The sequence below is a fragment of the Aulostomus chinensis genome, chromosome 6, assembly GCF_037954235.1.
Source record: "Aulostomus chinensis isolate RoL2024-O1b breed Wild chromosome 6, RoL_Achi_v1.0, whole genome shotgun sequence".
In the NCBI taxonomy this organism is placed as follows: Eukaryota; Metazoa; Chordata; class Actinopteri; order Syngnathiformes; family Aulostomidae; genus Aulostomus; species Aulostomus chinensis.
Window position 1 is genome coordinate 28,890,707 of NC_141325.1, and position 17,806 is coordinate 28,908,512.

A 17,806-nucleotide genomic window follows, 5' to 3' on the forward strand; every position below is an offset into this window, starting at 1 on the left:
CACCAGGAGCTCCGTCTCCGCCGTAACGCCACAGTGTTTCCTGGGCTGAATTCCATGATGTTTGGACTCCAGGCTCGAGCTGAAGACTTGAGAGTTGCCAGAAGAAGAAGAAGACTTAAGTCAATTACTTGAATAAACAAGGTATAAATAGGGAAGTCAAGAGCTTACGTGGGAGCGTCACCTGGCCAGACTGCTGGTATATAAACTGACTTCACGACCATCGCACATCTTCACACTCTGAAGCTGAACCACAGGAGCTGAATCATGCTGGCCACCAGGAATCTGCTGTCCAAACAGACGCTGGCGGTTTTCTCCCGCCCCCCCGCCAGCTTTGTCCACCACGGTGATTACGGCAACTGGGGGAACACCAATGTTGCAGTGGTAAGTGAGCTGAGTCACAGCTGCGTCAGAGGACAAGCAGGAAGTCTGTGGTTGCGTAGATCGATGTGATGTGTTGCAGGTTTTCTCAGGATGCGGCTGGTGGGATGGGACTGATGTGCACGAGGGGGTCTAGTGAGTGTCCCGGCCGTGAGCTCAGGTTCGTAGTGTTCAAACGTGCAGATGTTTAACTCCCACCTGTGTCCTCAGCACCATGTACCACCTGAGCCGCAACGGCGCTCGTTTCCAGATGTTTGCTCCAAATCAGCAGCAGATGCATGTGATGGACCACATGAGGAAGCAGCCGGCCTCTGGCGAGAACCGGTAGGCCTGTGAGGACACGCTGAACGCACGGACACGAGCCGCTGGATGATGTCATTTTCTGTGCTGTACCGTCTGACTTGACTAATTTGACGAGGTAGTATTTATGATTATTTCTGGCCCTCACACAGGAACGTGATGACGGAGGCGGCTCGGTTCAGTCACGGTCAAGGAGCGATGCAGATGCAAGACCTGTCCAAGCTGGATGTCAACAGCTTCGACGCCGTCATCTTCCCTGGGGGCCACGGCATCGTCAAGAATCTGTGAGGCAACGTGAGACGTAGACGCAGGACGGAAATGTTGAAGTTGTGATGTCACAATGCCACTTTCAACCCTTTAGATCCTCTTTTGTGAAGGACGGCAAAGACTGCAAGCTGCATGGCGACGTGGAAAAGGTCCTCAAAGACTTCCATCGTTCACGCAAGCCCATTGGGTGAGTGAGTGTCACGAGAATGTTCAGTCTGTCAGTCCCAGGATGATGAAGCCTCACCGGGAGGTTTGCGTACTGAGAGCACACAAAGTTGCAGACCGTCACTGAACTTTGTGTGCTCTGCTTCACTGTACTCTAAATGAGATTACGCCAGGCTGGATAAACACTCACACTGAGACCATCCCTGACAGGAAATTGGGATGCAGAAGCTGTGAAAGAGTCCAAGAGTAAATCTCCCCTCTGAGTAACCGCAGCGGATGCGTTCACGCACGTCCGGCCATCTGTCAGAGCTGCAGAGAGCAACACGAAGGAAGTCGGATCAATCAAACAAGTCCTCGCAGAGCGCAGTGCAACTCAGATGACCTGGAGGAACGTGACTGATCCCTGAGCTGCTAGTCTCTGCCAGAGAGGGACTGATGAGGTGACAAGGGTCGCGGTGCAGACGTTCAGATGAGGACAGTCAGACGACAGGAGATGCAGGATCTCAGGAATTAGACGGAGGTCAGGGAGGGAGGACACAGGGGAGGATGAAGCAGCTTCTCCGAGCCAGAGAGCCGATCGTCACCTCTGACCTGGGGTCCGCTGGCGTCACCTCGCCTCCTTCTTTGTGTGGAGTTGGAAGGGAGAAACCTCTCAAATTAAAACTCATCAGAACTTTGAACTCACCGTCAACTACATGTGCAATGAATTTCCTTCCTCTCCCGTTTGTCTGTGGCCGGCTGCTGAACGCCATCACTGAGTGCTGTTGTATGTCTGATATCTTGAATAAATCTCAAGTGAAATCACCACTTAGCTCCTGTGCTTCTTTAAGCAGATTCACTTGCTGCCGCCTGCTCTGGGAGCTCTGCAGTGGTTGTGTATGCCGCTGACTCCAGGCCTGGGTTTCTTATCAATAATCTAATATTCGGATGTGAGGCAGGATATCTGTGATAGATGCTGGATATTGCGACGTCGTCATATATCAGCTTCATGACTGTTAAAAGACTCTTCCAGCTCTTCTTATTTTGCCGTGACCCTCATCCTATTACTCCTCATGATTGATGAGGACTGCTGTTGTTAGTTTTTACTGGGAGCACTGGCAGTCGCTCTCCCACCAGCTGTTCATGTCACTTCCTTGATGGCTGCTCTCTTTAACTTTGACTCACCTGAACTGTGTTCTTCTTTCCCAGTCTGGCCAGTATGGCTCCTGTGCTGGCCTGCCGCGTGCTGCCCGGCATCGAGGTGACCATGGGCTATGAGCGGGATGACAGCACCCGCTGGGGCAGCTGGCCGCACACAAGCATGGTGCAGGCTGTAAAGAGCATGGGAGCTCGCCACAATGGCCGCGACCCATATATATCCTTTCAAAGCTCCCCGTTTCCTACAGATGGGAGTCAACTTGGTCGACACGTCAGTGACCTTTGGGAACTTAGTTGTTGGAATGGTGAGCAGCACCTGAATGTGCAATACAGCAAGAAGTGGAGGCTGAAAGTTCTTAGCATCAGGCGGCGCACAGCCAGGCGGCGTGAGCCTGCAGGCCCACCGATGCCTGGCTGTGCAGCCACTGATTTGGAACTACCATGGAATTTGATGCTCGTGTGATGCAAAAGTACATTCACACACTCGAGATGTGAGGTGAGTGGGAAGCCCCAGTGATGTCACTAGCGATCCGCCGCCGTCTACCCCACACATGTGCACCGCCCATGAAGACCCACAGACAGGACCTCAGCCAGCACTCGCTGCATTTACACCACTGCTACACAGCTTTAAGTCAGTTTTACAAATGTTGTTGTTTTGTTTTGTTATTATGATTATGAATGACCTCCAGCTTTGACCTTGACCTTTCCCTGCACGAAGCTCACGTGGACGAGAAGAACAGAGTGGTCAGCACTCCGACCTTCATGTGGGAGACGGAGTATCACTATCACTACATTTTCGACGGCATCGGAAACATGGTGAAACACGTCATGCGTTTGTCCAGCAAGTGAGCAGAGCTGCTGCAGAGGAGGAAGCTGGCGTTGACGCACGCCTCCGACTCACAGGATGTAGCTTTAGTTACAGAGACACTGTCTTGTTGTTGTACTGTGGTTTTCCCTGAGTCGCGTGTGTGTTGATAGTCGCTTTATTATAAATGTATCGGTAGACGAGCCTGAACATAAATGTGACAGGTTTACTGGCAACCAGGGAGCCGCGACGCACTGGGAGGGCTTCATCCTCCCAGTGCGTCTCCCACTTCCTCTCACCACCTGTGGCAAAGCTGCGCTTCAACTCCAGCTTGGCACTGTGCGAACAGGAGCTCAGTCTTGATACAATCACGCTGAAGGATCATTTAAAAGCACCCAGCAATGCACGTCTTTAATCACTGGATCCAAATGGATCCCTCAGGCTGGATCAATATGTCGTTCTGTATTTACTGTGCACGTTTACTGTAGCTCAATAAAAACGAAGATCCCAGTAACCCCTGAAATAAACATGATGTGAGCAGGAGCGGGCAACCTTGTTTTCCTTTATTCTGAGTGAGACGGCTGACTCTTCCGTCTCCAGTCCTGACAGATCCTTCCATCCGAGCCCTTCCAGAATAAAGAGAACCACATCCTTCCATCCGAGCCCTTTCAGAATAAAGAGAACCAGATCCGTCCATCCGAGCCCTTTCAGAATAAAGAGAACCAGATCCTTCCATCCGAGCCCTTTCAGAATAAAGAGAACCTGATCCTTCCATCCGAGCCCTTTCAGAATAAAGAGAACCAGATCCGTCCATCCGAGCCCTTTCAGAATAAAGAGAACCAGATCCTTCCATCCGAGCCCTTTCAGAATAAAGAGAACCAGATCCTTCCATTTGATCCCTTTCAGAATAAAGAGAACCAGATCCTTCTATCTGGGCCCTTTCAGAATAAAGAGAACCAGATCTGCGGACCTGCTGGATGATAAACGCTACTGTGAACCCGCTGAACACACAGTCAGTGTTTGCTGACCACTCATTTCTAGCAATACTGTGTGTGTGTGTGTGTGTGTCACTAAATTCATGGGTGACTGATAAAGATGGGGATGATGATGATGATTGAATCAAAGAAAGGATGAGAGAGAAAAAAGAGGGAGGGATAACCGGCTGAAGTGGTTGTGTTAACCAGGTGCAAGTAGCTTGGAGGTGTGTTAGGGGCGTGGCCTTGCTGACATCAAGTCTTTAGAGCAACCATCTTCACAGTCGCAGTCTTACAGACAGAAAAATTCAACAGGTTCTCTCAGTTTGATGAATCAAGGATCAATAGCTACATTTATATAGAACATTTTATTCATTACAAACATATAAAAAATGACAGAACAACCAGGTGGCAAGATATAAAAATTTCCAGTTTGTACAAAACTCCCAAAACCATCATCAGAAATGCGTACTCTCTCCATACGAGGGTTGTTTGAGTAAATACAGTACGAATGCAGACCAACAACACAGCTTTCAACCTCTCAGTTTGCCAGGTGACGCACCAGAAAACAGCTTTTTGTCATTTTTCAGTACAAAAAACAAAACAAAACAAAAAGTTGGCTAATGGGCACAAACTTCATGACAGTTCAAAACAGAACTAGAGGTCAATTAAATATTCACAGTGCTGTCTTCACATGCAAGATGTGAATTGTAAACATTTTTGCATATCATAACTCCAAAAGACTATCCAGAAATCGTCATGTTCTGAGCAAAGCTTATGTAAAAAGTTCTTCAATCCTCTGATGAGTGTCATTATAGCTTGTTATCTCCCGTCGTCGAAAAACTAGCATATTTACATTACATTGTTAACAATAAGGCAAATCTCATTCACTCTGTCATTTTTTTCTTCATCCTTCTGCATCTGTCATTTATCTGCCGAGGCAAAGGCGAGGGAGGATGTTACAGGACGACAGCAGGATCGTTCACGTGGAAACGCGTACTCGAACAGCTACCGGGAGGATCTGTAGAACGGTTTGTGAAAACGTCACCGGAAGTCGGAAAGATTTCAGGGAATCGTGAGGTCAAAGTGAGAAATAAAGACACAAACTCCGATTCGAGTCAATTACTGATTGGAGTAAAGAGGTTTGACGTCATCAAATCGTACGAGACTTTGAACTAGAGGATAGGAAGATTAATTAGGTTAACTTTAAGTACAATTATCTGGGGACTTGTGTCAGATGGGGGGGGGGGGAATGCTTGAAGCACTGTTATACTGGGAACACTGGACATATCACATACACGGACCACCCCTTGGACTGATGTGGTCAGGAACATGGACCAACATAATTGTCATAAGCATTCCTTTGTTACCAAAAGGAAGTTCTCTGATAGATAAATAACACCTTCGTGGCGTAGCGTGCTCCCGCTCTCATGAGGCGGGTCATCCCCTTGTCAAGTCTGAGCACGTTTTTGTCAAAGGGGTCCTGTTGTGTGTCTGATTGTCAAGGTTTAACAAAACAACAACAAAAAAAATCCCTAAACGCAGTTGCACAAGCTTGATATAAAAATAAATAATAATCCCTTCTCAGCTTCATTGTCCACAGAGCAATGAAATAAGCATATTAGAAAAAGAACATCATCGGATGACAACTGAGGACAATCGGATTATTTTAGTCTGCTGTAACAGAGGGCCGCGACGACGAGTGATGTCACATCGCAACGTTCTGACGAGGTGTGGCACCGGTCCATACCGCAGTGCTGCTGTCTGCTCTTTTAACTGCTATTTGGTGTCTTTGTTGGACAAATCTGAGAGAGAGAGAGAGAGAGAGAGAGAGAGAGAGCATTAAAGACTAGCTGTCTGAACGACTACAAACTGAGCAGCGTTGTCATCGGCTTCTACATACAAGCAAAAGTTCACTGCACATGGATGATAAGAGTGACAGGAAGGAAAAGGAGGCAGGCAGGCGAGTAGTGACAGTTGGGGGAAAAAAAGAGGGAAAAGGTAGAGTGGGCAGGCGGAACAACGGACCGATTTAAGCTGCTAGAGCAGAGCTGAGTTGGAATCGGAGTCTGAATCGTTGCCAGGGGCGAGGCAGGGCTCACGGGAACAGATGGATTCCTGAGCCCGCCTGTACTCTTGGTACTCCAGGCGGAGTGCGTTGAAACGTGCCTCACTTAGGGAGTGGCTGTGCTGGCAGCGAGGTGGGTTGGAAACTGGTGGGCAGGCTGGGGGAGACGGGCCTGGGAAGGGCATCGGGGACAGGAAATGCATGGAATGGACACGTCATGGGGCAAGCTCACCAGGACACGTCACAACAAGGTCAGCACATGCAGCACAATCACATTACACTCACCGTGACACATGCAACATTAGAACCTCACACCACGAGAATGTAAAAACACAGGCAGTACCTTTCCTTGGCTGGTCCTGGAGGCCACCAGCTTGATCATACCTGCTTTTCCGAAAGCCCGTTCGAGACTGATCAAACCTCATTGCCTCCAGGACCTCCGAGTCCAAACCGGCATCAGCAGAGTCCCACTCATAACTCTCATCTACTGATGCATTCCTTCTACTGAAAAACACAAGACAAAGACTCAGGTAACAGAACAGCAACACACAAGAAACACCTACATAACACAATTATGTTATTTGGCAACATAAATGAATCCCTCCACCAAGGAGAACCTTCCAGTCTGTTCTCCAGGTGTGCTGGTGTTTCACCTTTTGACTCTCCTCTCAGGCAGCTCCGTCTCAGCTCTGTGCCGCTCACTCTCCTCAGTGGTTTCGGGGGAGCTGAGCAGGGTAGGGGTGATGGACAGAGACTGCCTGAAGAGACCGGCACTCCCCCTACCACTGCTCTGACTGGCATAGCTGGCCCTCCCTCCCTCTCTGACCTCCCTTATCTCTGTCTCACCTCCCCTTCCCATCATCCGGTCTGCCTGTCTGTAACTCTCGAGCTCCCTGGAAGGGAGGGGGGGATAGTAGGGCGAGGGCCAGCTGATACCCCTGGGCAGGTAGGACCTCGGAGGACCCCTCCTGGGGTCCATGGGTCTCATAATTTCTGCTCTCAAACCTGGGCCGTGTTGGTAGTAGGGCACAGGAATGGAGGAGTGCACTGGAACATACGTATACTGAGCAGACCTCAGGGTATCTTGATAAGAGGGGGACCAACGCGAGGACTCAGGGAACACAGTAGCTTGCCGTCGTGGATCGGACGGTTCTAGTAATGGGGAGACCGAAGTTTGTCTGGGGGGGTACATTGAAGGAGTGAGGTAGGAAGGACTAGCTAAAGATCTTTGTGTGTGGTCGGGTCGCTCTAAGCTCCCCACGCTGGGGCGTCTGAATGGGACATACTCCCTCCAGGAGGGGCCAGGCCTGAGAAAAGAAGACGGAGTGTGACCCAAACTGTAGGACTTCATCCTAACATCTGGATTTGGGAACTCGTCCCAGTAATATTTCTCAGAGATGTATGTCCGTGGGCTCTCAAAGTGCTCCCACCTCTGGGAGCCTAAACTGATGGATTTTTTCAGGAAAGGACGAGGTTGTCCCAAACCTGAGTGTGTTCTACAAGGGCCTAAGCTTAAGGATTTCTTCAGAAATGGCACAGGGGCTTGACATATTCTCGATGCAATATTATTAGTCCTGCTACCCTGAGAAGCTTGTCTTTGGGATTGCTCTGGTAAGAACTCACTACTGTCTCCAAAACTCTGAGAATGCTTTGAGACAATATCTGCCACGCCTCTGGCTGCACTGAACAAGGTATGAGCTGGTCTGGAGCCGAGGCTGGACTCGGGTCTGTCAGTTCTTTTACTGCCAGCTCGAATCTGTGTTTTCTCATTGTAAAGTTGCTTGCATGTTTTTTCTGGACCAGGTGACGGTGACCTTGACTCATCTGGGAATCTAACTCTGAGTAATGAGTCTCTTCCTTCCACATGGGGGGAGAGTCTATAGCGCTGTTGTTTGCTAATGTCTGCGCTTGCCTCTGGAGTACTTGCACAATGCATCGGTTCAAGGCACCCTTCCTTTTGACTTGTGTCGGTTTCCCGATTGTCCTTGACATGAACCTCCCAGTTTTTAGGGACTACATCAGGCTTGGTCACCGGAGATTTTTCTGGATTTAGTGTCAAACTTTGTCCAGCAGAATCTGAGGCTTCACCTTCTTTCACAGGCTCATCCACGCTCATCTCAATGAAACCAGGAAGGCTGAGATATTCAAGAATAGCACTCGTCTGCAGAGGGGACATTTTAGGAGATGGGGCTGCAGATTTGGCCTTGAAGGACCCTGATATTCTGGGGACAGAAAATTGGGATTGGTCACTTTCAACCTCCTCTACAAGAGTCAATGTTGAGATAGGACTGGGACTATCGGAGAAAAGACATTTGTCACTCCTTCTGGAGCGTGCTCGGACACCTTCTCTTTCAAATTCTGAACTTCTGCGTTCATTACAACCAAGAGCGTCCCTGTCTTTGGCCTTTGACCCTCCTGCATGATGGTCATACGGTAGGGTAGAATAGCTCGAGGGACTGGGATCCCTTGTAACTCTGTACGATGCCGTGGAAGCAGTGAAAGGCTGAGCTGGACTTTCAGGCCTCTCGCTGTAGACTAAAGGACTTCTAGAAGCTGAATCCCAAGGCTGAGTGCCGTAAGCGTATGAATTCCTGGACCTTGAAGCAACCCCTCCATCCTGGTTTTTTTCCATTAAGCCTTCCTGGTTTTTGGAATTTCTGCATACCTCTGAATCTCTCAGAGGACTCAAAGACCTCGCTCTGACAGGGGTTTCTAAGCACAGGACAGGGGGTCGTTCTGAGGTGACCTCAGGAGAAGACATGGGAAGAGATGTATTCTGGGTGACCGGAGAGTCCTCTGGGGTTCCTCTACATGGTTGAAGATGCTGTGACCTGGGCGATGTGGCCTCCAAAGGACTCTGGACTGGAATGAGACTGGTGATGGATGTCACAGGGCTAATATCCCACTGTATGCGAGATGTAGGAAGCCGGTCCAGCGGACTACTGGTGTTCCCAAAGTAGCATGCCCTCCGATAGTCTGACACCCGACTTGTCTGGCCTGAAGGTCTGTGTTTTTGTCTGATGGTAATGTCTTGTGGTTTCCATACAGGTTCTTCATCTGAAGTGGAAGCATCCCTTTGAGAGCACTCCGTCTTCTTCGACTGTTCATCTTTCCCATGACCTCCACTTCTCTGATTGGCTGTATAACTCTCGAGTTCCCTCTCCATCTCCTCCCTCTCCTTTGCCAGCTGGACGCACTTGTTGATGCTCTCCCTCTCCAGTTCACTGTCAAGTTGTGTGACCATGGTGCTGTTTTTGGTCAGCTGACTCTCCATAGCCTGGTAGCCTGTGAGATGTAGCCTGTCTCTATCTCTATCCAGAAGCTTGGTTCGCCGGCCCAGACTAGGGAAAGGGTCTTCAGTGTGGCCAGGGACGCGGTGCCTCCTCAGGGGATCGCTGGGCTTTTTCTCACTGTTGTCAGAATAGAAGCTTGCTCTTTCCAGTAGGGCCTCTGAGCCTTGTTCATCGTCAGAGTAAAAGCATCCGTGACGGGAAAAGTTCCGGGCCATGGTCCGAACTCTTCCAGGTGAGGAGGGCGGCCTGCTCAGCTCCTGAACATCCACAGTGACAGGAGAATCCCTCCTCTCCTCCTTCTCTGAGCTCACGATACTTGACATTGGGGAATCCCTGAATGATGTCCGGTTGCTTCCTGAGCCTTTTGCCCCACCATTTATTTGCAGGATGTCTTTCTTCAGGTTGTTCTTCTTAGACGGACTGGAACCTTCTAGCAGTGGTTGGATAATAAACCGTCCATCTGGGCCCCTGGAGATGGATTCCAAAGCAGTTGGTGAGGGGGCCTGAGACCCCAGGTGGCTCTCAAAAAGCGTGTAATGAGGCGGTGGGGATGAATTAGCCAGGAGTTGTTTCCGCTGGTCTTGGTATTCCCCTCGGCTGCCTTTGTCAAAGGAGGACCGATCAGACTGCGAGGAGGAGTTGGGGAAGAAGGGAATGGGTGGGCACAGCTTCAGCTTCAGGACACTGTCTGGGCTCCGAGGAGGAGAGCGAGCTCTGAGGATAACACAGACAGAAGGGAACACTTTAAATGAGTCTGACAGCTTCATAGATTCTAGCAAAAGTGCTTAAAATAAAAATGACCGCATAATCTGTAACTTTCTGAAATAAATAAATGTCAGCATTTAAGCGGCTTGTGGGGAACTTTCACGTCATCACTAATTACTGTCAGATGTTACTGATAGATGAGATCATTCAAATACTTCGTTTATCAGATCTAAATTAACTGATATTTTTGGCCACTTAGCGGCAACATATGTTGAACTAAAAGGCAACATGATCATTCATTCAGAGTTGTTTTTTTGGTCTCTATCACCTCCTCAAGGAAATATTGATTTGTTTTAAGCTGCTAGCTAAATCCTCCTCCGACCAGTGAGTCTTGGTTTGTGTCTGTTGCTGTTTGATACAGAGAAGAAGAGAAGACGCTTTTGGAGCACTTCTCTAAAAAAAAAAAAAATCAGCTGCCTGCTGCAGCCAAAATCAACATTATCCAAACAAAATAAAATATTAGCAAGCCGTACAACTTAACAACTGTGCTGAAACCCTGTGAAGCTCCATAAATCTGAGGGGAGATGGAGAGCGGCTAATAATTCTCTGTAGGTCCTTCATGATGAATGACACTTTAACATTGTCTTTTCATGTTGTTTTCAAAAATATTAATTTTAGCCACTTACAATTCAAGAGCTTGCTGATAGCAGAGTACCGAAATGCAATCCAAGTTATTTCCACCCTACTACCATGTGAGTGGGTATCATACCAACATTGTTCAGGCTTCAAACAAATCCTGATAGCCAAAAATATGTAGCAGTAGCAGTAATAGAGATGCAGGGACTGGACTGATCTGGACACTTACTCCTGAGACGGGCTCTTCTGGAAGGCAGATGGGAGATCTGGAAAACAGTAGGAAAATAATTAAAAGCTCAGATGTTACACACAGGGAAATTGTGCAATTATGCAAACTGTACATGAGATATATTTAGGAATCAACATTTCAGGCGTTCTGCACACCACCTTGGTTATAACATTGTTTGTGTAGAAAAAAAAAGAGCAATTATTTAATCAGATATTTTACCTTGTCTTCTCTTCCTGCGCCGCTGCTGTCTCCTGTTACTCATGTAGCATGCAGTCACCAGGGAGAGGATGATGGCCATGAACAGGAAGCACACCCCTCCTAACACGCCAGCCAGGAGAGGCTCGGGGACAAATTCTAAGAAACTTGGTCGCAGGGGGTATATCTCCATCCCTGTAATCAGAACATAGTCAGCGATGGTTGCTCTAAAATTCATCGGCTCAAAATTAAAGCTTCATTTTAATATTTAATACCCTCTAAAATGAATGTACCAGGAATGTAATGTTCATGGCAATCGAGACAGCGTCACTAACCTGTGGTGGATATGTTGACAGAGTCACTCGGCTCACTGAGTACTTTGTTGCTGCGGGACATTAGCCTCAGGTCATAACTGGAGTCCTGAGAGACAGAGGGATCAGGCATGGATTCAGTCTCTGAGGGAAAATACTGGGTCGTGTGTGTGTGTGGTGGAAGATGCTTCTATCATCAACAGCTCTCTGTGATAGTAGTTTTGTTATTTCATTTACAAGCAACCAGATAATAAAGAGAAAAACACAGTAAGATCTCAAGAAGGACGCGACACGAAGAAAGAAATACACGTACACGTAGTAGTCCTTGTACTAGTACTTCAGTTTGATTGGCATCAATGTTGCTGCTGAGGATGACCCACTGGCCCTGATTCCGACGGGCCTGCAGCACATAGCCCGTCAGCGGGGAGGAGGGGGCCTCAGGAGGGAACCATTGCAGGAGAACACCTTGTTCTGTCCGGTTGGCTGACAAGAGTGTGGGCGGCTCTGGAGTTGGTAGGGTGGTGATGACTGTGGGGGCTTCTGTTGGCACCGCTAACAAGAAAACACCAATAAATCTTCATACTGACACAGCACTTGCACCAAACAATATATAATTACTGGATAAAACAAACATAAAATATATCACACATTCACAAACCTTGAGTTCGAACAGAAACTATTTCACTAAAAGGCCCAGAGCCGAGTTTATTCTGAGGTAGGACACTGAACTGGTAGTAGGTGCCAGCGAGGAGCCCGGTTACCAGCAGGTAGTTTTTGGATGTGGGCACAGGCAGAGATGCCCACTCATGTTTCCCTCTGGATGCCTGCTTGACCCTGGAACAGACAAAAAAAGTGAATCAGAATTACTGCCACAAAGTTTAAGTTGCCTTTACCAGTCGGTCCAGCTGCAGGACACATCCACGTTCGTCCAGACTCAACTGCAGGTGGTGAACTGAATTTAACAAAGTTTTTAATTGCTTTTTTTTTTTTTTTTTTTTGCCAAAATGCAACTTATCATTCCTACCTCAAGGCGTCATAGAGACAGTATAGAGATAGTATATTGGTCAGAAAAGTGTTTTTTATTTGCAGAATATTATGATGGCATATTGAAGGGGAACTTTTTGGATATGAAATGTCATCACCTCGTCATTTCATGCCAACAGACATGTCAGTTCATCCTTCGGTCCGACTGAAGATTCATCCTAAATTTGAAGATATTCCCTCAAGGTCTTACTGGGATGTTGTGTTGACGAGAATGGGACGGACATCCCAAATACACAAACGCCCCCAGCCAGAGCAGCCGCATGTGCCGAGGTTTAAAAGCTAAAATAAGTGAGCGCATGAATCACTCAGTTACTGACCATACAGTGAACTTCTGGGTGTATCCACCATCAAAGCCAGGCACCCAGGATACGTTGGCCTGGTTCATCTCTGTGACCACAGACACTGAGGACACAGCATGAGGACTGGTGCCTGAAGAACAAAGACGCACAAGTTCGACATGCTCACAATGCACGTAAATACACGCAGGTGGTAATTTTTGTGTTCGGAGAGGTGGCGAGCCCACGTACCCAGCACCATAATCACAGTGCCTGCACTGACTGTGGCTACACGATTAGAGGCCAGGCACTCCCAGCCCCCGTGGTGGTCTTTACTGAGGGGCTGCAGTAGGAGGGAGCCGTTAGCTAACACAGAGTACTGGGAACGAGGAGAAGGACCAATCTAAGAGAAAAGACAGAATCCAGTTAAATAAAGGAGGAATTAAACTTGCTTATGCAGCTCCTCTATGATTTAGAGCAGGAAATCAGTACCTTGCTCCATGTTATGTTTGGAGCTGGGTCCCCACTGGCTTCACAGGGGATGATCAGCTCCCTGCCCACCTCCTGCAGATACTCTGGCCGAGGAGGCGATCGGAATGTTGGGGGGTCCTGGAAGAGGGAGACAGCCTTAGTCAATACCAGCCATGTGTGTGTTTGAGTGAGTGTGTGTGTGTGAGAGTGTGTGTGTGTGTGTGTGTATGTATGAGATTTTGCAACAAAAAAAAAAGAAAAAAGAAAAAAAAAAGCCTGACGCTGAGTTGAGAGGAGCAGCCTTACCTGCAGAATGACCTGGGTGGGCTCAGACTGGCCCATGGTGCCGTAGCTGTTGTAGGCCGTGCAGGTGTACATGCCCACAGCATTGTCGTTTGCCGTTGCTATGAAAACGGACCCCTCCGAGTTAACCATCCAGCCCGGGAACTGAACAGACCAGAGAGGTAAAATTATAAACACTGCATCTAAGTGTATGACGCTCTGGTGCAACTCAAAACTTACATTGTCAAGATTTAAATTATTCCCATCTTTGGTCCAGTTGACATAAAGCACAGGTGGGTCAGCCTGGACAGGACACACGATGACCCCCTCCATACCAGAGGGCAGGTATGTTTCCCTGGACATTCGGCCTACACGTGCAGGGTCTACAGTGAAGAGGAAGAAGAGTGACGTCTAAATGAATCGATGTATGGAACTAAAGCAGAACTTCCTCTTACAGCAGATGAAATACTTACGCTTCACTTTCAGATGTGCAGAGGCTGAGGGCGGGGTCAAGATCCCATTAGTCGGGATACAGGTGTAATTGCCAGCATCTTCTGGGATCAGATTAGGGATCAGAAGAGTTCCATCCACTAAAACCTTCACTCTGGACTTCAGGGACCTAAAAAACAAAAGATTCAAACCAACATATGACGTCATTAAACTGAGAAAGTGGCAAAAAACACTGTTTTAAAGTGGGAATAAAAACTCATTAAGTATTATCAGTAAGTATCAGAGACCATTTAATCAGAACTATAATCTCCTCTTCCTAAGGTTTACAGCATGCAAATGATGACATTGCATAATAGTCTCACAATTATTCTAATTAGAACTGATTGTATTATCAGTAGGCCTTGGAAAGAACACCTGTAACTGATCCCCTCTGTTTGCCAAGGCTTTGTTCTACTTTTCTCAGTACTCTATTAAAGTAAATGAGGCTATTGTGAATTAGTGAGACAAATCAGCTACAGTTTCCATTTGACAAACACAATTACACGTCATGTATCCCAGGTTTGTGGAGACGTTGAGGACTCACTCAATATGGTAAACATTCTGTCCTTGTTTCATCCACTCGTAAGTGAGGTTGGAAGGGTAGGCGTCAGCCTGACACTGCAAAACTGCATCCTGGGACATGTTGAGAGTTGTGTCCTCTGGAGAGATGATGATGATTGGGGGACCTTTTGGGAAAAATGAGAAAAAAACATGGGACACACGTGTAATTATTACAGCTCAGTATCGTGGCACAGTGACTGTCTATCCAGATGAGTCACTGAGTGACTGCAATAGCAGGAGACAGCCTGTAGCCGGCAGTATAGACTATATAACATGACGATAACTACAGTAACGCAGTATAATCACAAAGCCTCTGAGTAAAACAGCTTATCTGAATTTACTCGCTGTCCCAGGAACACGTGTGGATGGCTCTTTCTGACACACTTATATCCTACCTGCTCGTCAAATGTTTAACACAAGACAAGCGATTGTGTCTCGCTCCAAAGCACGTCACTGACCTTTGACCTGCAGCTGTGTAGAGTGAGTCAGGTTCCCCTCTGAGTTGGACACGTGACATTTGTACACTCCTGAAATATTTCTTGTGATGGAGGCCAAAGACAAGGTACCGTTGAGCACCTAACATGAAGGGTAAGAGGATGAGACACGGGTGAGGATCAAAAAGCAACATCAAAGCTACAACTCCTACAGAAAAATGCCCCTTCTAATGTATTCCATCTGTTAATCCTCCTCACTTTTATTTTTTCATGTTTCTCGATCAGGCTCTCATCTTTGTGCCACACAACAGTCGGTCGAGGGTTGCCGTGGGCTCCGCAGCTGAGAGTCAATGAATCTCCGAGAAGAACCTCCACAAAAGTCGGTGGGGTCTTGATGAACACAGGCGGCGCTGCAACAAAGACAACAGAGAGATGAAGCTGTTATTTCGTCATTCATGCGACTGTTCTCAACACAGGGCAATGACTTGACTTTGAACCCTAGATATAGAAGTCAAACTTGATGTAAATGCTTCAAGATAAACTTCACCAGCGGGAACAAACGCGGATAGCTTTGATGAGCCTGACACTTGGAGGTACAACCTATCGCTCGCCTCTGTAGAGTGGATCTTGAAGACAGCTGGTTTGATGCCATTTTAATTAAACAATCAAAAAAATCCAAATGATCACCTGACTGTGGTGAGCAGTTTAATTAAAGCGTGTGCACAGATTAGCGGCTTTTTTCCATTAAAATCTTCTTATTCAAGTCTCTTGGTTAACTGTCGCTGTGTGTTCACAGGCACTTAATGTTTCCAAAATTAGTATTTAGGAGCTTATCGCCAAATCTCAGCAAGTAATATCTGGATTGACACATCAGGTTTTCTCTTTTGTTGCTTGCTTCAGAGAGAACAGACTTCTGTACCATCCACACTAAAAATAAATGCACTCTTTGAACTGGAAAGCGCTTTTGGGCATCATCGTTTTCTGTTTACAAGCCTCTGTCAATCAAGTCCGGGGCTGGGATGATTTAACGTGTCCCTAGGTGACACGCATTTGAAGGAAATGCAACCAATACATGAACTGATGTAACAGTATTATGTGTAAAAATGGTGTTAAGTGTTCACCTGCAACCCGATGCTGCACATGCAGGCCTTTTATTCACTGCACTACAATCATATCACACTTTACCTACACTCTCAGTGACCTCCAACTCCATTGTGGCACAACTAGCAAGTGTATGACAAAGAGAGCGAGAGGCAGGTGAGTTTAAAAGTACTCCTATTTAAAGCAAAATTTAACTAAAAGGAGTATTTTGCCTTTCAAGTACTGACAAATATGTGTCCTGAGCTCACGAAGATGTTTTTTCCCCTCCTGCATCGCCTCTTGATGACTGCCACGCCAGCCACGTATATTTAGCTTGAAGCTAATGGAGACTGAGGTAATAACAGCTGAAGTGACAAAATAACAGCAAACCTGTCCAAAAGTGTCCGTTTATAAACTGTAAAGTGCACCATCGGGTATTATCCACATCTTATTCATCCAGCCATTTGCTCAGTAATCCACAAACACTTTGATTCAAGCTAAAACAAACTCTAACTCCCTTCCTATTTGTCACTCATTCATGGAAGGGACGGACGTTTTGGGGCAGTTTTATTATTTTGTTGCTTTATCTGTTGTTAGCTGCCAGACTCCATTAGCTTCAAGCTAAATATACACCGCTGACACTTTTGCATTATAAAGAAGTAATGCAGGAAGGAAAAAAATAATCTTCGTGAGCTCAGTACACCTGTTTGTTAAAATCTATGAAAGATTTTGGGTCAAGTATTGCTTTTAACATTTAACATTAATCCCACTCAAGCAGCCGATTCACTGCCCTGTTTCTGTTATTCTTTTAACGTCCTCCCACGCTGACATCACCTCACAGCAGGCAAGCGGCAGACATAGACACGATATGATCACCGTGTGCACAGAATGTCACAGCTCCTCACATACAGCAACAACACTCAGGAAAATCTATTTGCCAGGTCCTCTCTCGCCCCACGCTGTGCTTGTTCCAAACAAGGGCCGCACCAGCAACAAGCAGTGAGAGGAGCAGCTCCTGAGTCTCCAAAACCCTGCGGTGCTGCACCTGTGATGGAGAGGAAGGTCCATGTGCCATTTTGAAAGTCATCTGTTTTGCTATCCAGCAGCAGGATGCGGCATTCGAACCAGCCCTCGTCTTCCAGGGTCAGCCGTTCCACCAGCAGAGAGGCACCTCGGGTCAGAGAAACACGTCCTGGGGGAGGAGGAGGAAGGGGTGAAAGAAAGAAAGAAAGAAATAAAAGAGAGAGAGAGAGAGAGAGAGAGAGAGTGAGAGAGAGAGAGAGAGAGAGAGAGAGAGGGCCAGACAGCCACAGTCAGCAGATGCAGGAAGAGGGCTTACCATGCGAAGGACACAGGCATCCAGTAACACAAAGGCCTCAGTCAAAGTCATGCTCGCAAACAAAAGCATCCACACTGTGATCATCAGCTCCAAAGTTTGTGTGTTTATGAAAATAGGAGACAAAATATGCAGCTCGGGAGATAAGAAGTCAGTGGCACTTAGTAGGAGTGCAAAGACATGAATCACTTTTGTGAAAATTACAGATGAAGATAGTGTCCTGTCATTTAGGGTTTTGGTGGCGTGAGTGAAGAGCTATGACGAGCATGCCAAGAATATTTGAAAGCAGCTTAATTAAATCACCAAAAAAAAAGTAAAAAGAAAAAAGGAAAAGTGTGTTTTCTTCCTTTCATATTCATAGTTTCATCTTA

The 17,806-nt window shown here is 47.1% G+C and overlaps 2 protein-coding genes and 1 long non-coding RNA gene across 6 annotated transcripts in view; 2 read left to right on the forward strand and 1 right to left on the reverse strand.

Moving 5' to 3' along the window:
- Positions 1-115: 115 nt before the first annotated feature.
- On the forward strand, positions 116-3,318 carry gatd3l (glutamine amidotransferase class 1 domain containing 3, like). The gene is made up of 7 exons (XM_086207407.1): positions 116-381; positions 461-513; positions 589-702; positions 831-962; positions 1,040-1,132; positions 2,299-2,464; positions 2,962-3,318. Exons 1-7 carry the CDS (start codon positions 265-267, stop codon positions 3,094-3,096), a joined length of 810 nt encoding a protein of 269 aa, XP_086063533.1. The 5' UTR covers positions 116-264; the 3' UTR covers positions 3,097-3,318.
- Positions 3,319-4,385: 1,067 nt separating this feature from the next.
- igsf9b (immunoglobulin superfamily, member 9b) overlaps positions 4,386-17,806 on the reverse strand; it is a 31,601-nt gene continuing 18,180 nt past the window's right edge. For 3 of the 4 annotated variants that reach the window (XM_086207408.1, XM_086207409.1, XM_086207410.1), the window contains 19 exons: positions 17,145-17,291; positions 15,278-15,429; positions 15,044-15,161; positions 14,569-14,710; positions 14,009-14,154; positions 13,776-13,918; positions 13,560-13,700; positions 13,275-13,391; positions 13,035-13,185; positions 12,825-12,936; positions 12,122-12,297; positions 11,777-12,015; positions 11,488-11,572; positions 11,177-11,347; positions 10,958-10,994; positions 6,748-10,101; positions 6,438-6,598; positions 6,055-6,266; positions 4,386-5,831 (listed from right to left, as the gene is read on the reverse strand). In XM_086207408.1, the coding sequence (XP_086063534.1) occupies positions 6,067-6,266; positions 6,438-6,598; positions 6,748-10,101; positions 10,958-10,994; positions 11,177-11,347; positions 11,488-11,572; positions 11,777-12,015; positions 12,122-12,297; positions 12,825-12,936; positions 13,035-13,185; positions 13,275-13,391; positions 13,560-13,700; positions 13,776-13,918; positions 14,009-14,154; positions 14,569-14,710; positions 15,044-15,161; positions 15,278-15,429; positions 17,145-17,291 (5,792 nt within the window). In that variant the 3' untranslated portion in view covers positions 4,386-5,831; positions 6,055-6,066. The remainder of the gene's footprint in view (positions 5,832-6,054; positions 6,267-6,437; positions 6,599-6,747; positions 10,102-10,957; positions 10,995-11,176; positions 11,348-11,487; positions 11,573-11,776; positions 12,016-12,121; positions 12,298-12,824; positions 12,937-13,034; positions 13,186-13,274; positions 13,392-13,559; positions 13,701-13,775; positions 13,919-14,008; positions 14,155-14,568; positions 14,711-15,043; positions 15,162-15,277; positions 15,430-17,144; positions 17,292-17,806) is intronic. The other variant, XM_086207411.1, reaches the window with a different exon arrangement.
- Positions 6,220-17,326, forward strand: LOC147260700 (uncharacterized). The gene is made up of 3 exons (XR_015116660.1): positions 6,220-6,345; positions 15,305-15,612; positions 17,041-17,326. It is a non-coding gene; the product is annotated as an uncharacterized LOC147260700 (long non-coding RNA).

What these genes read in the sequence shown, in the direction of transcription:
- gatd3l (XM_086207407.1), top strand. Translation starts at nt 265, where the DNA reads ATGCTGGCCACCAGGAATCTGCTGTCCAAACAGACGCTGGCGGTTTTC. An exon ending in GGAACACCAATGTTGCAGTG is followed by an intron (nt 382 to 460) that starts GTAAGTGAGCTG and finishes GATGTGTTGCAG; the next exon opens with GTTTTCTCAGGATGCGGCTG. An exon ending in CCGGCCTCTGGCGAGAACCG is followed by an intron (nt 703 to 830) that starts GTAGGCCTGTGA and finishes GCCCTCACACAG; the next exon opens with GAACGTGATGACGGAGGCGG.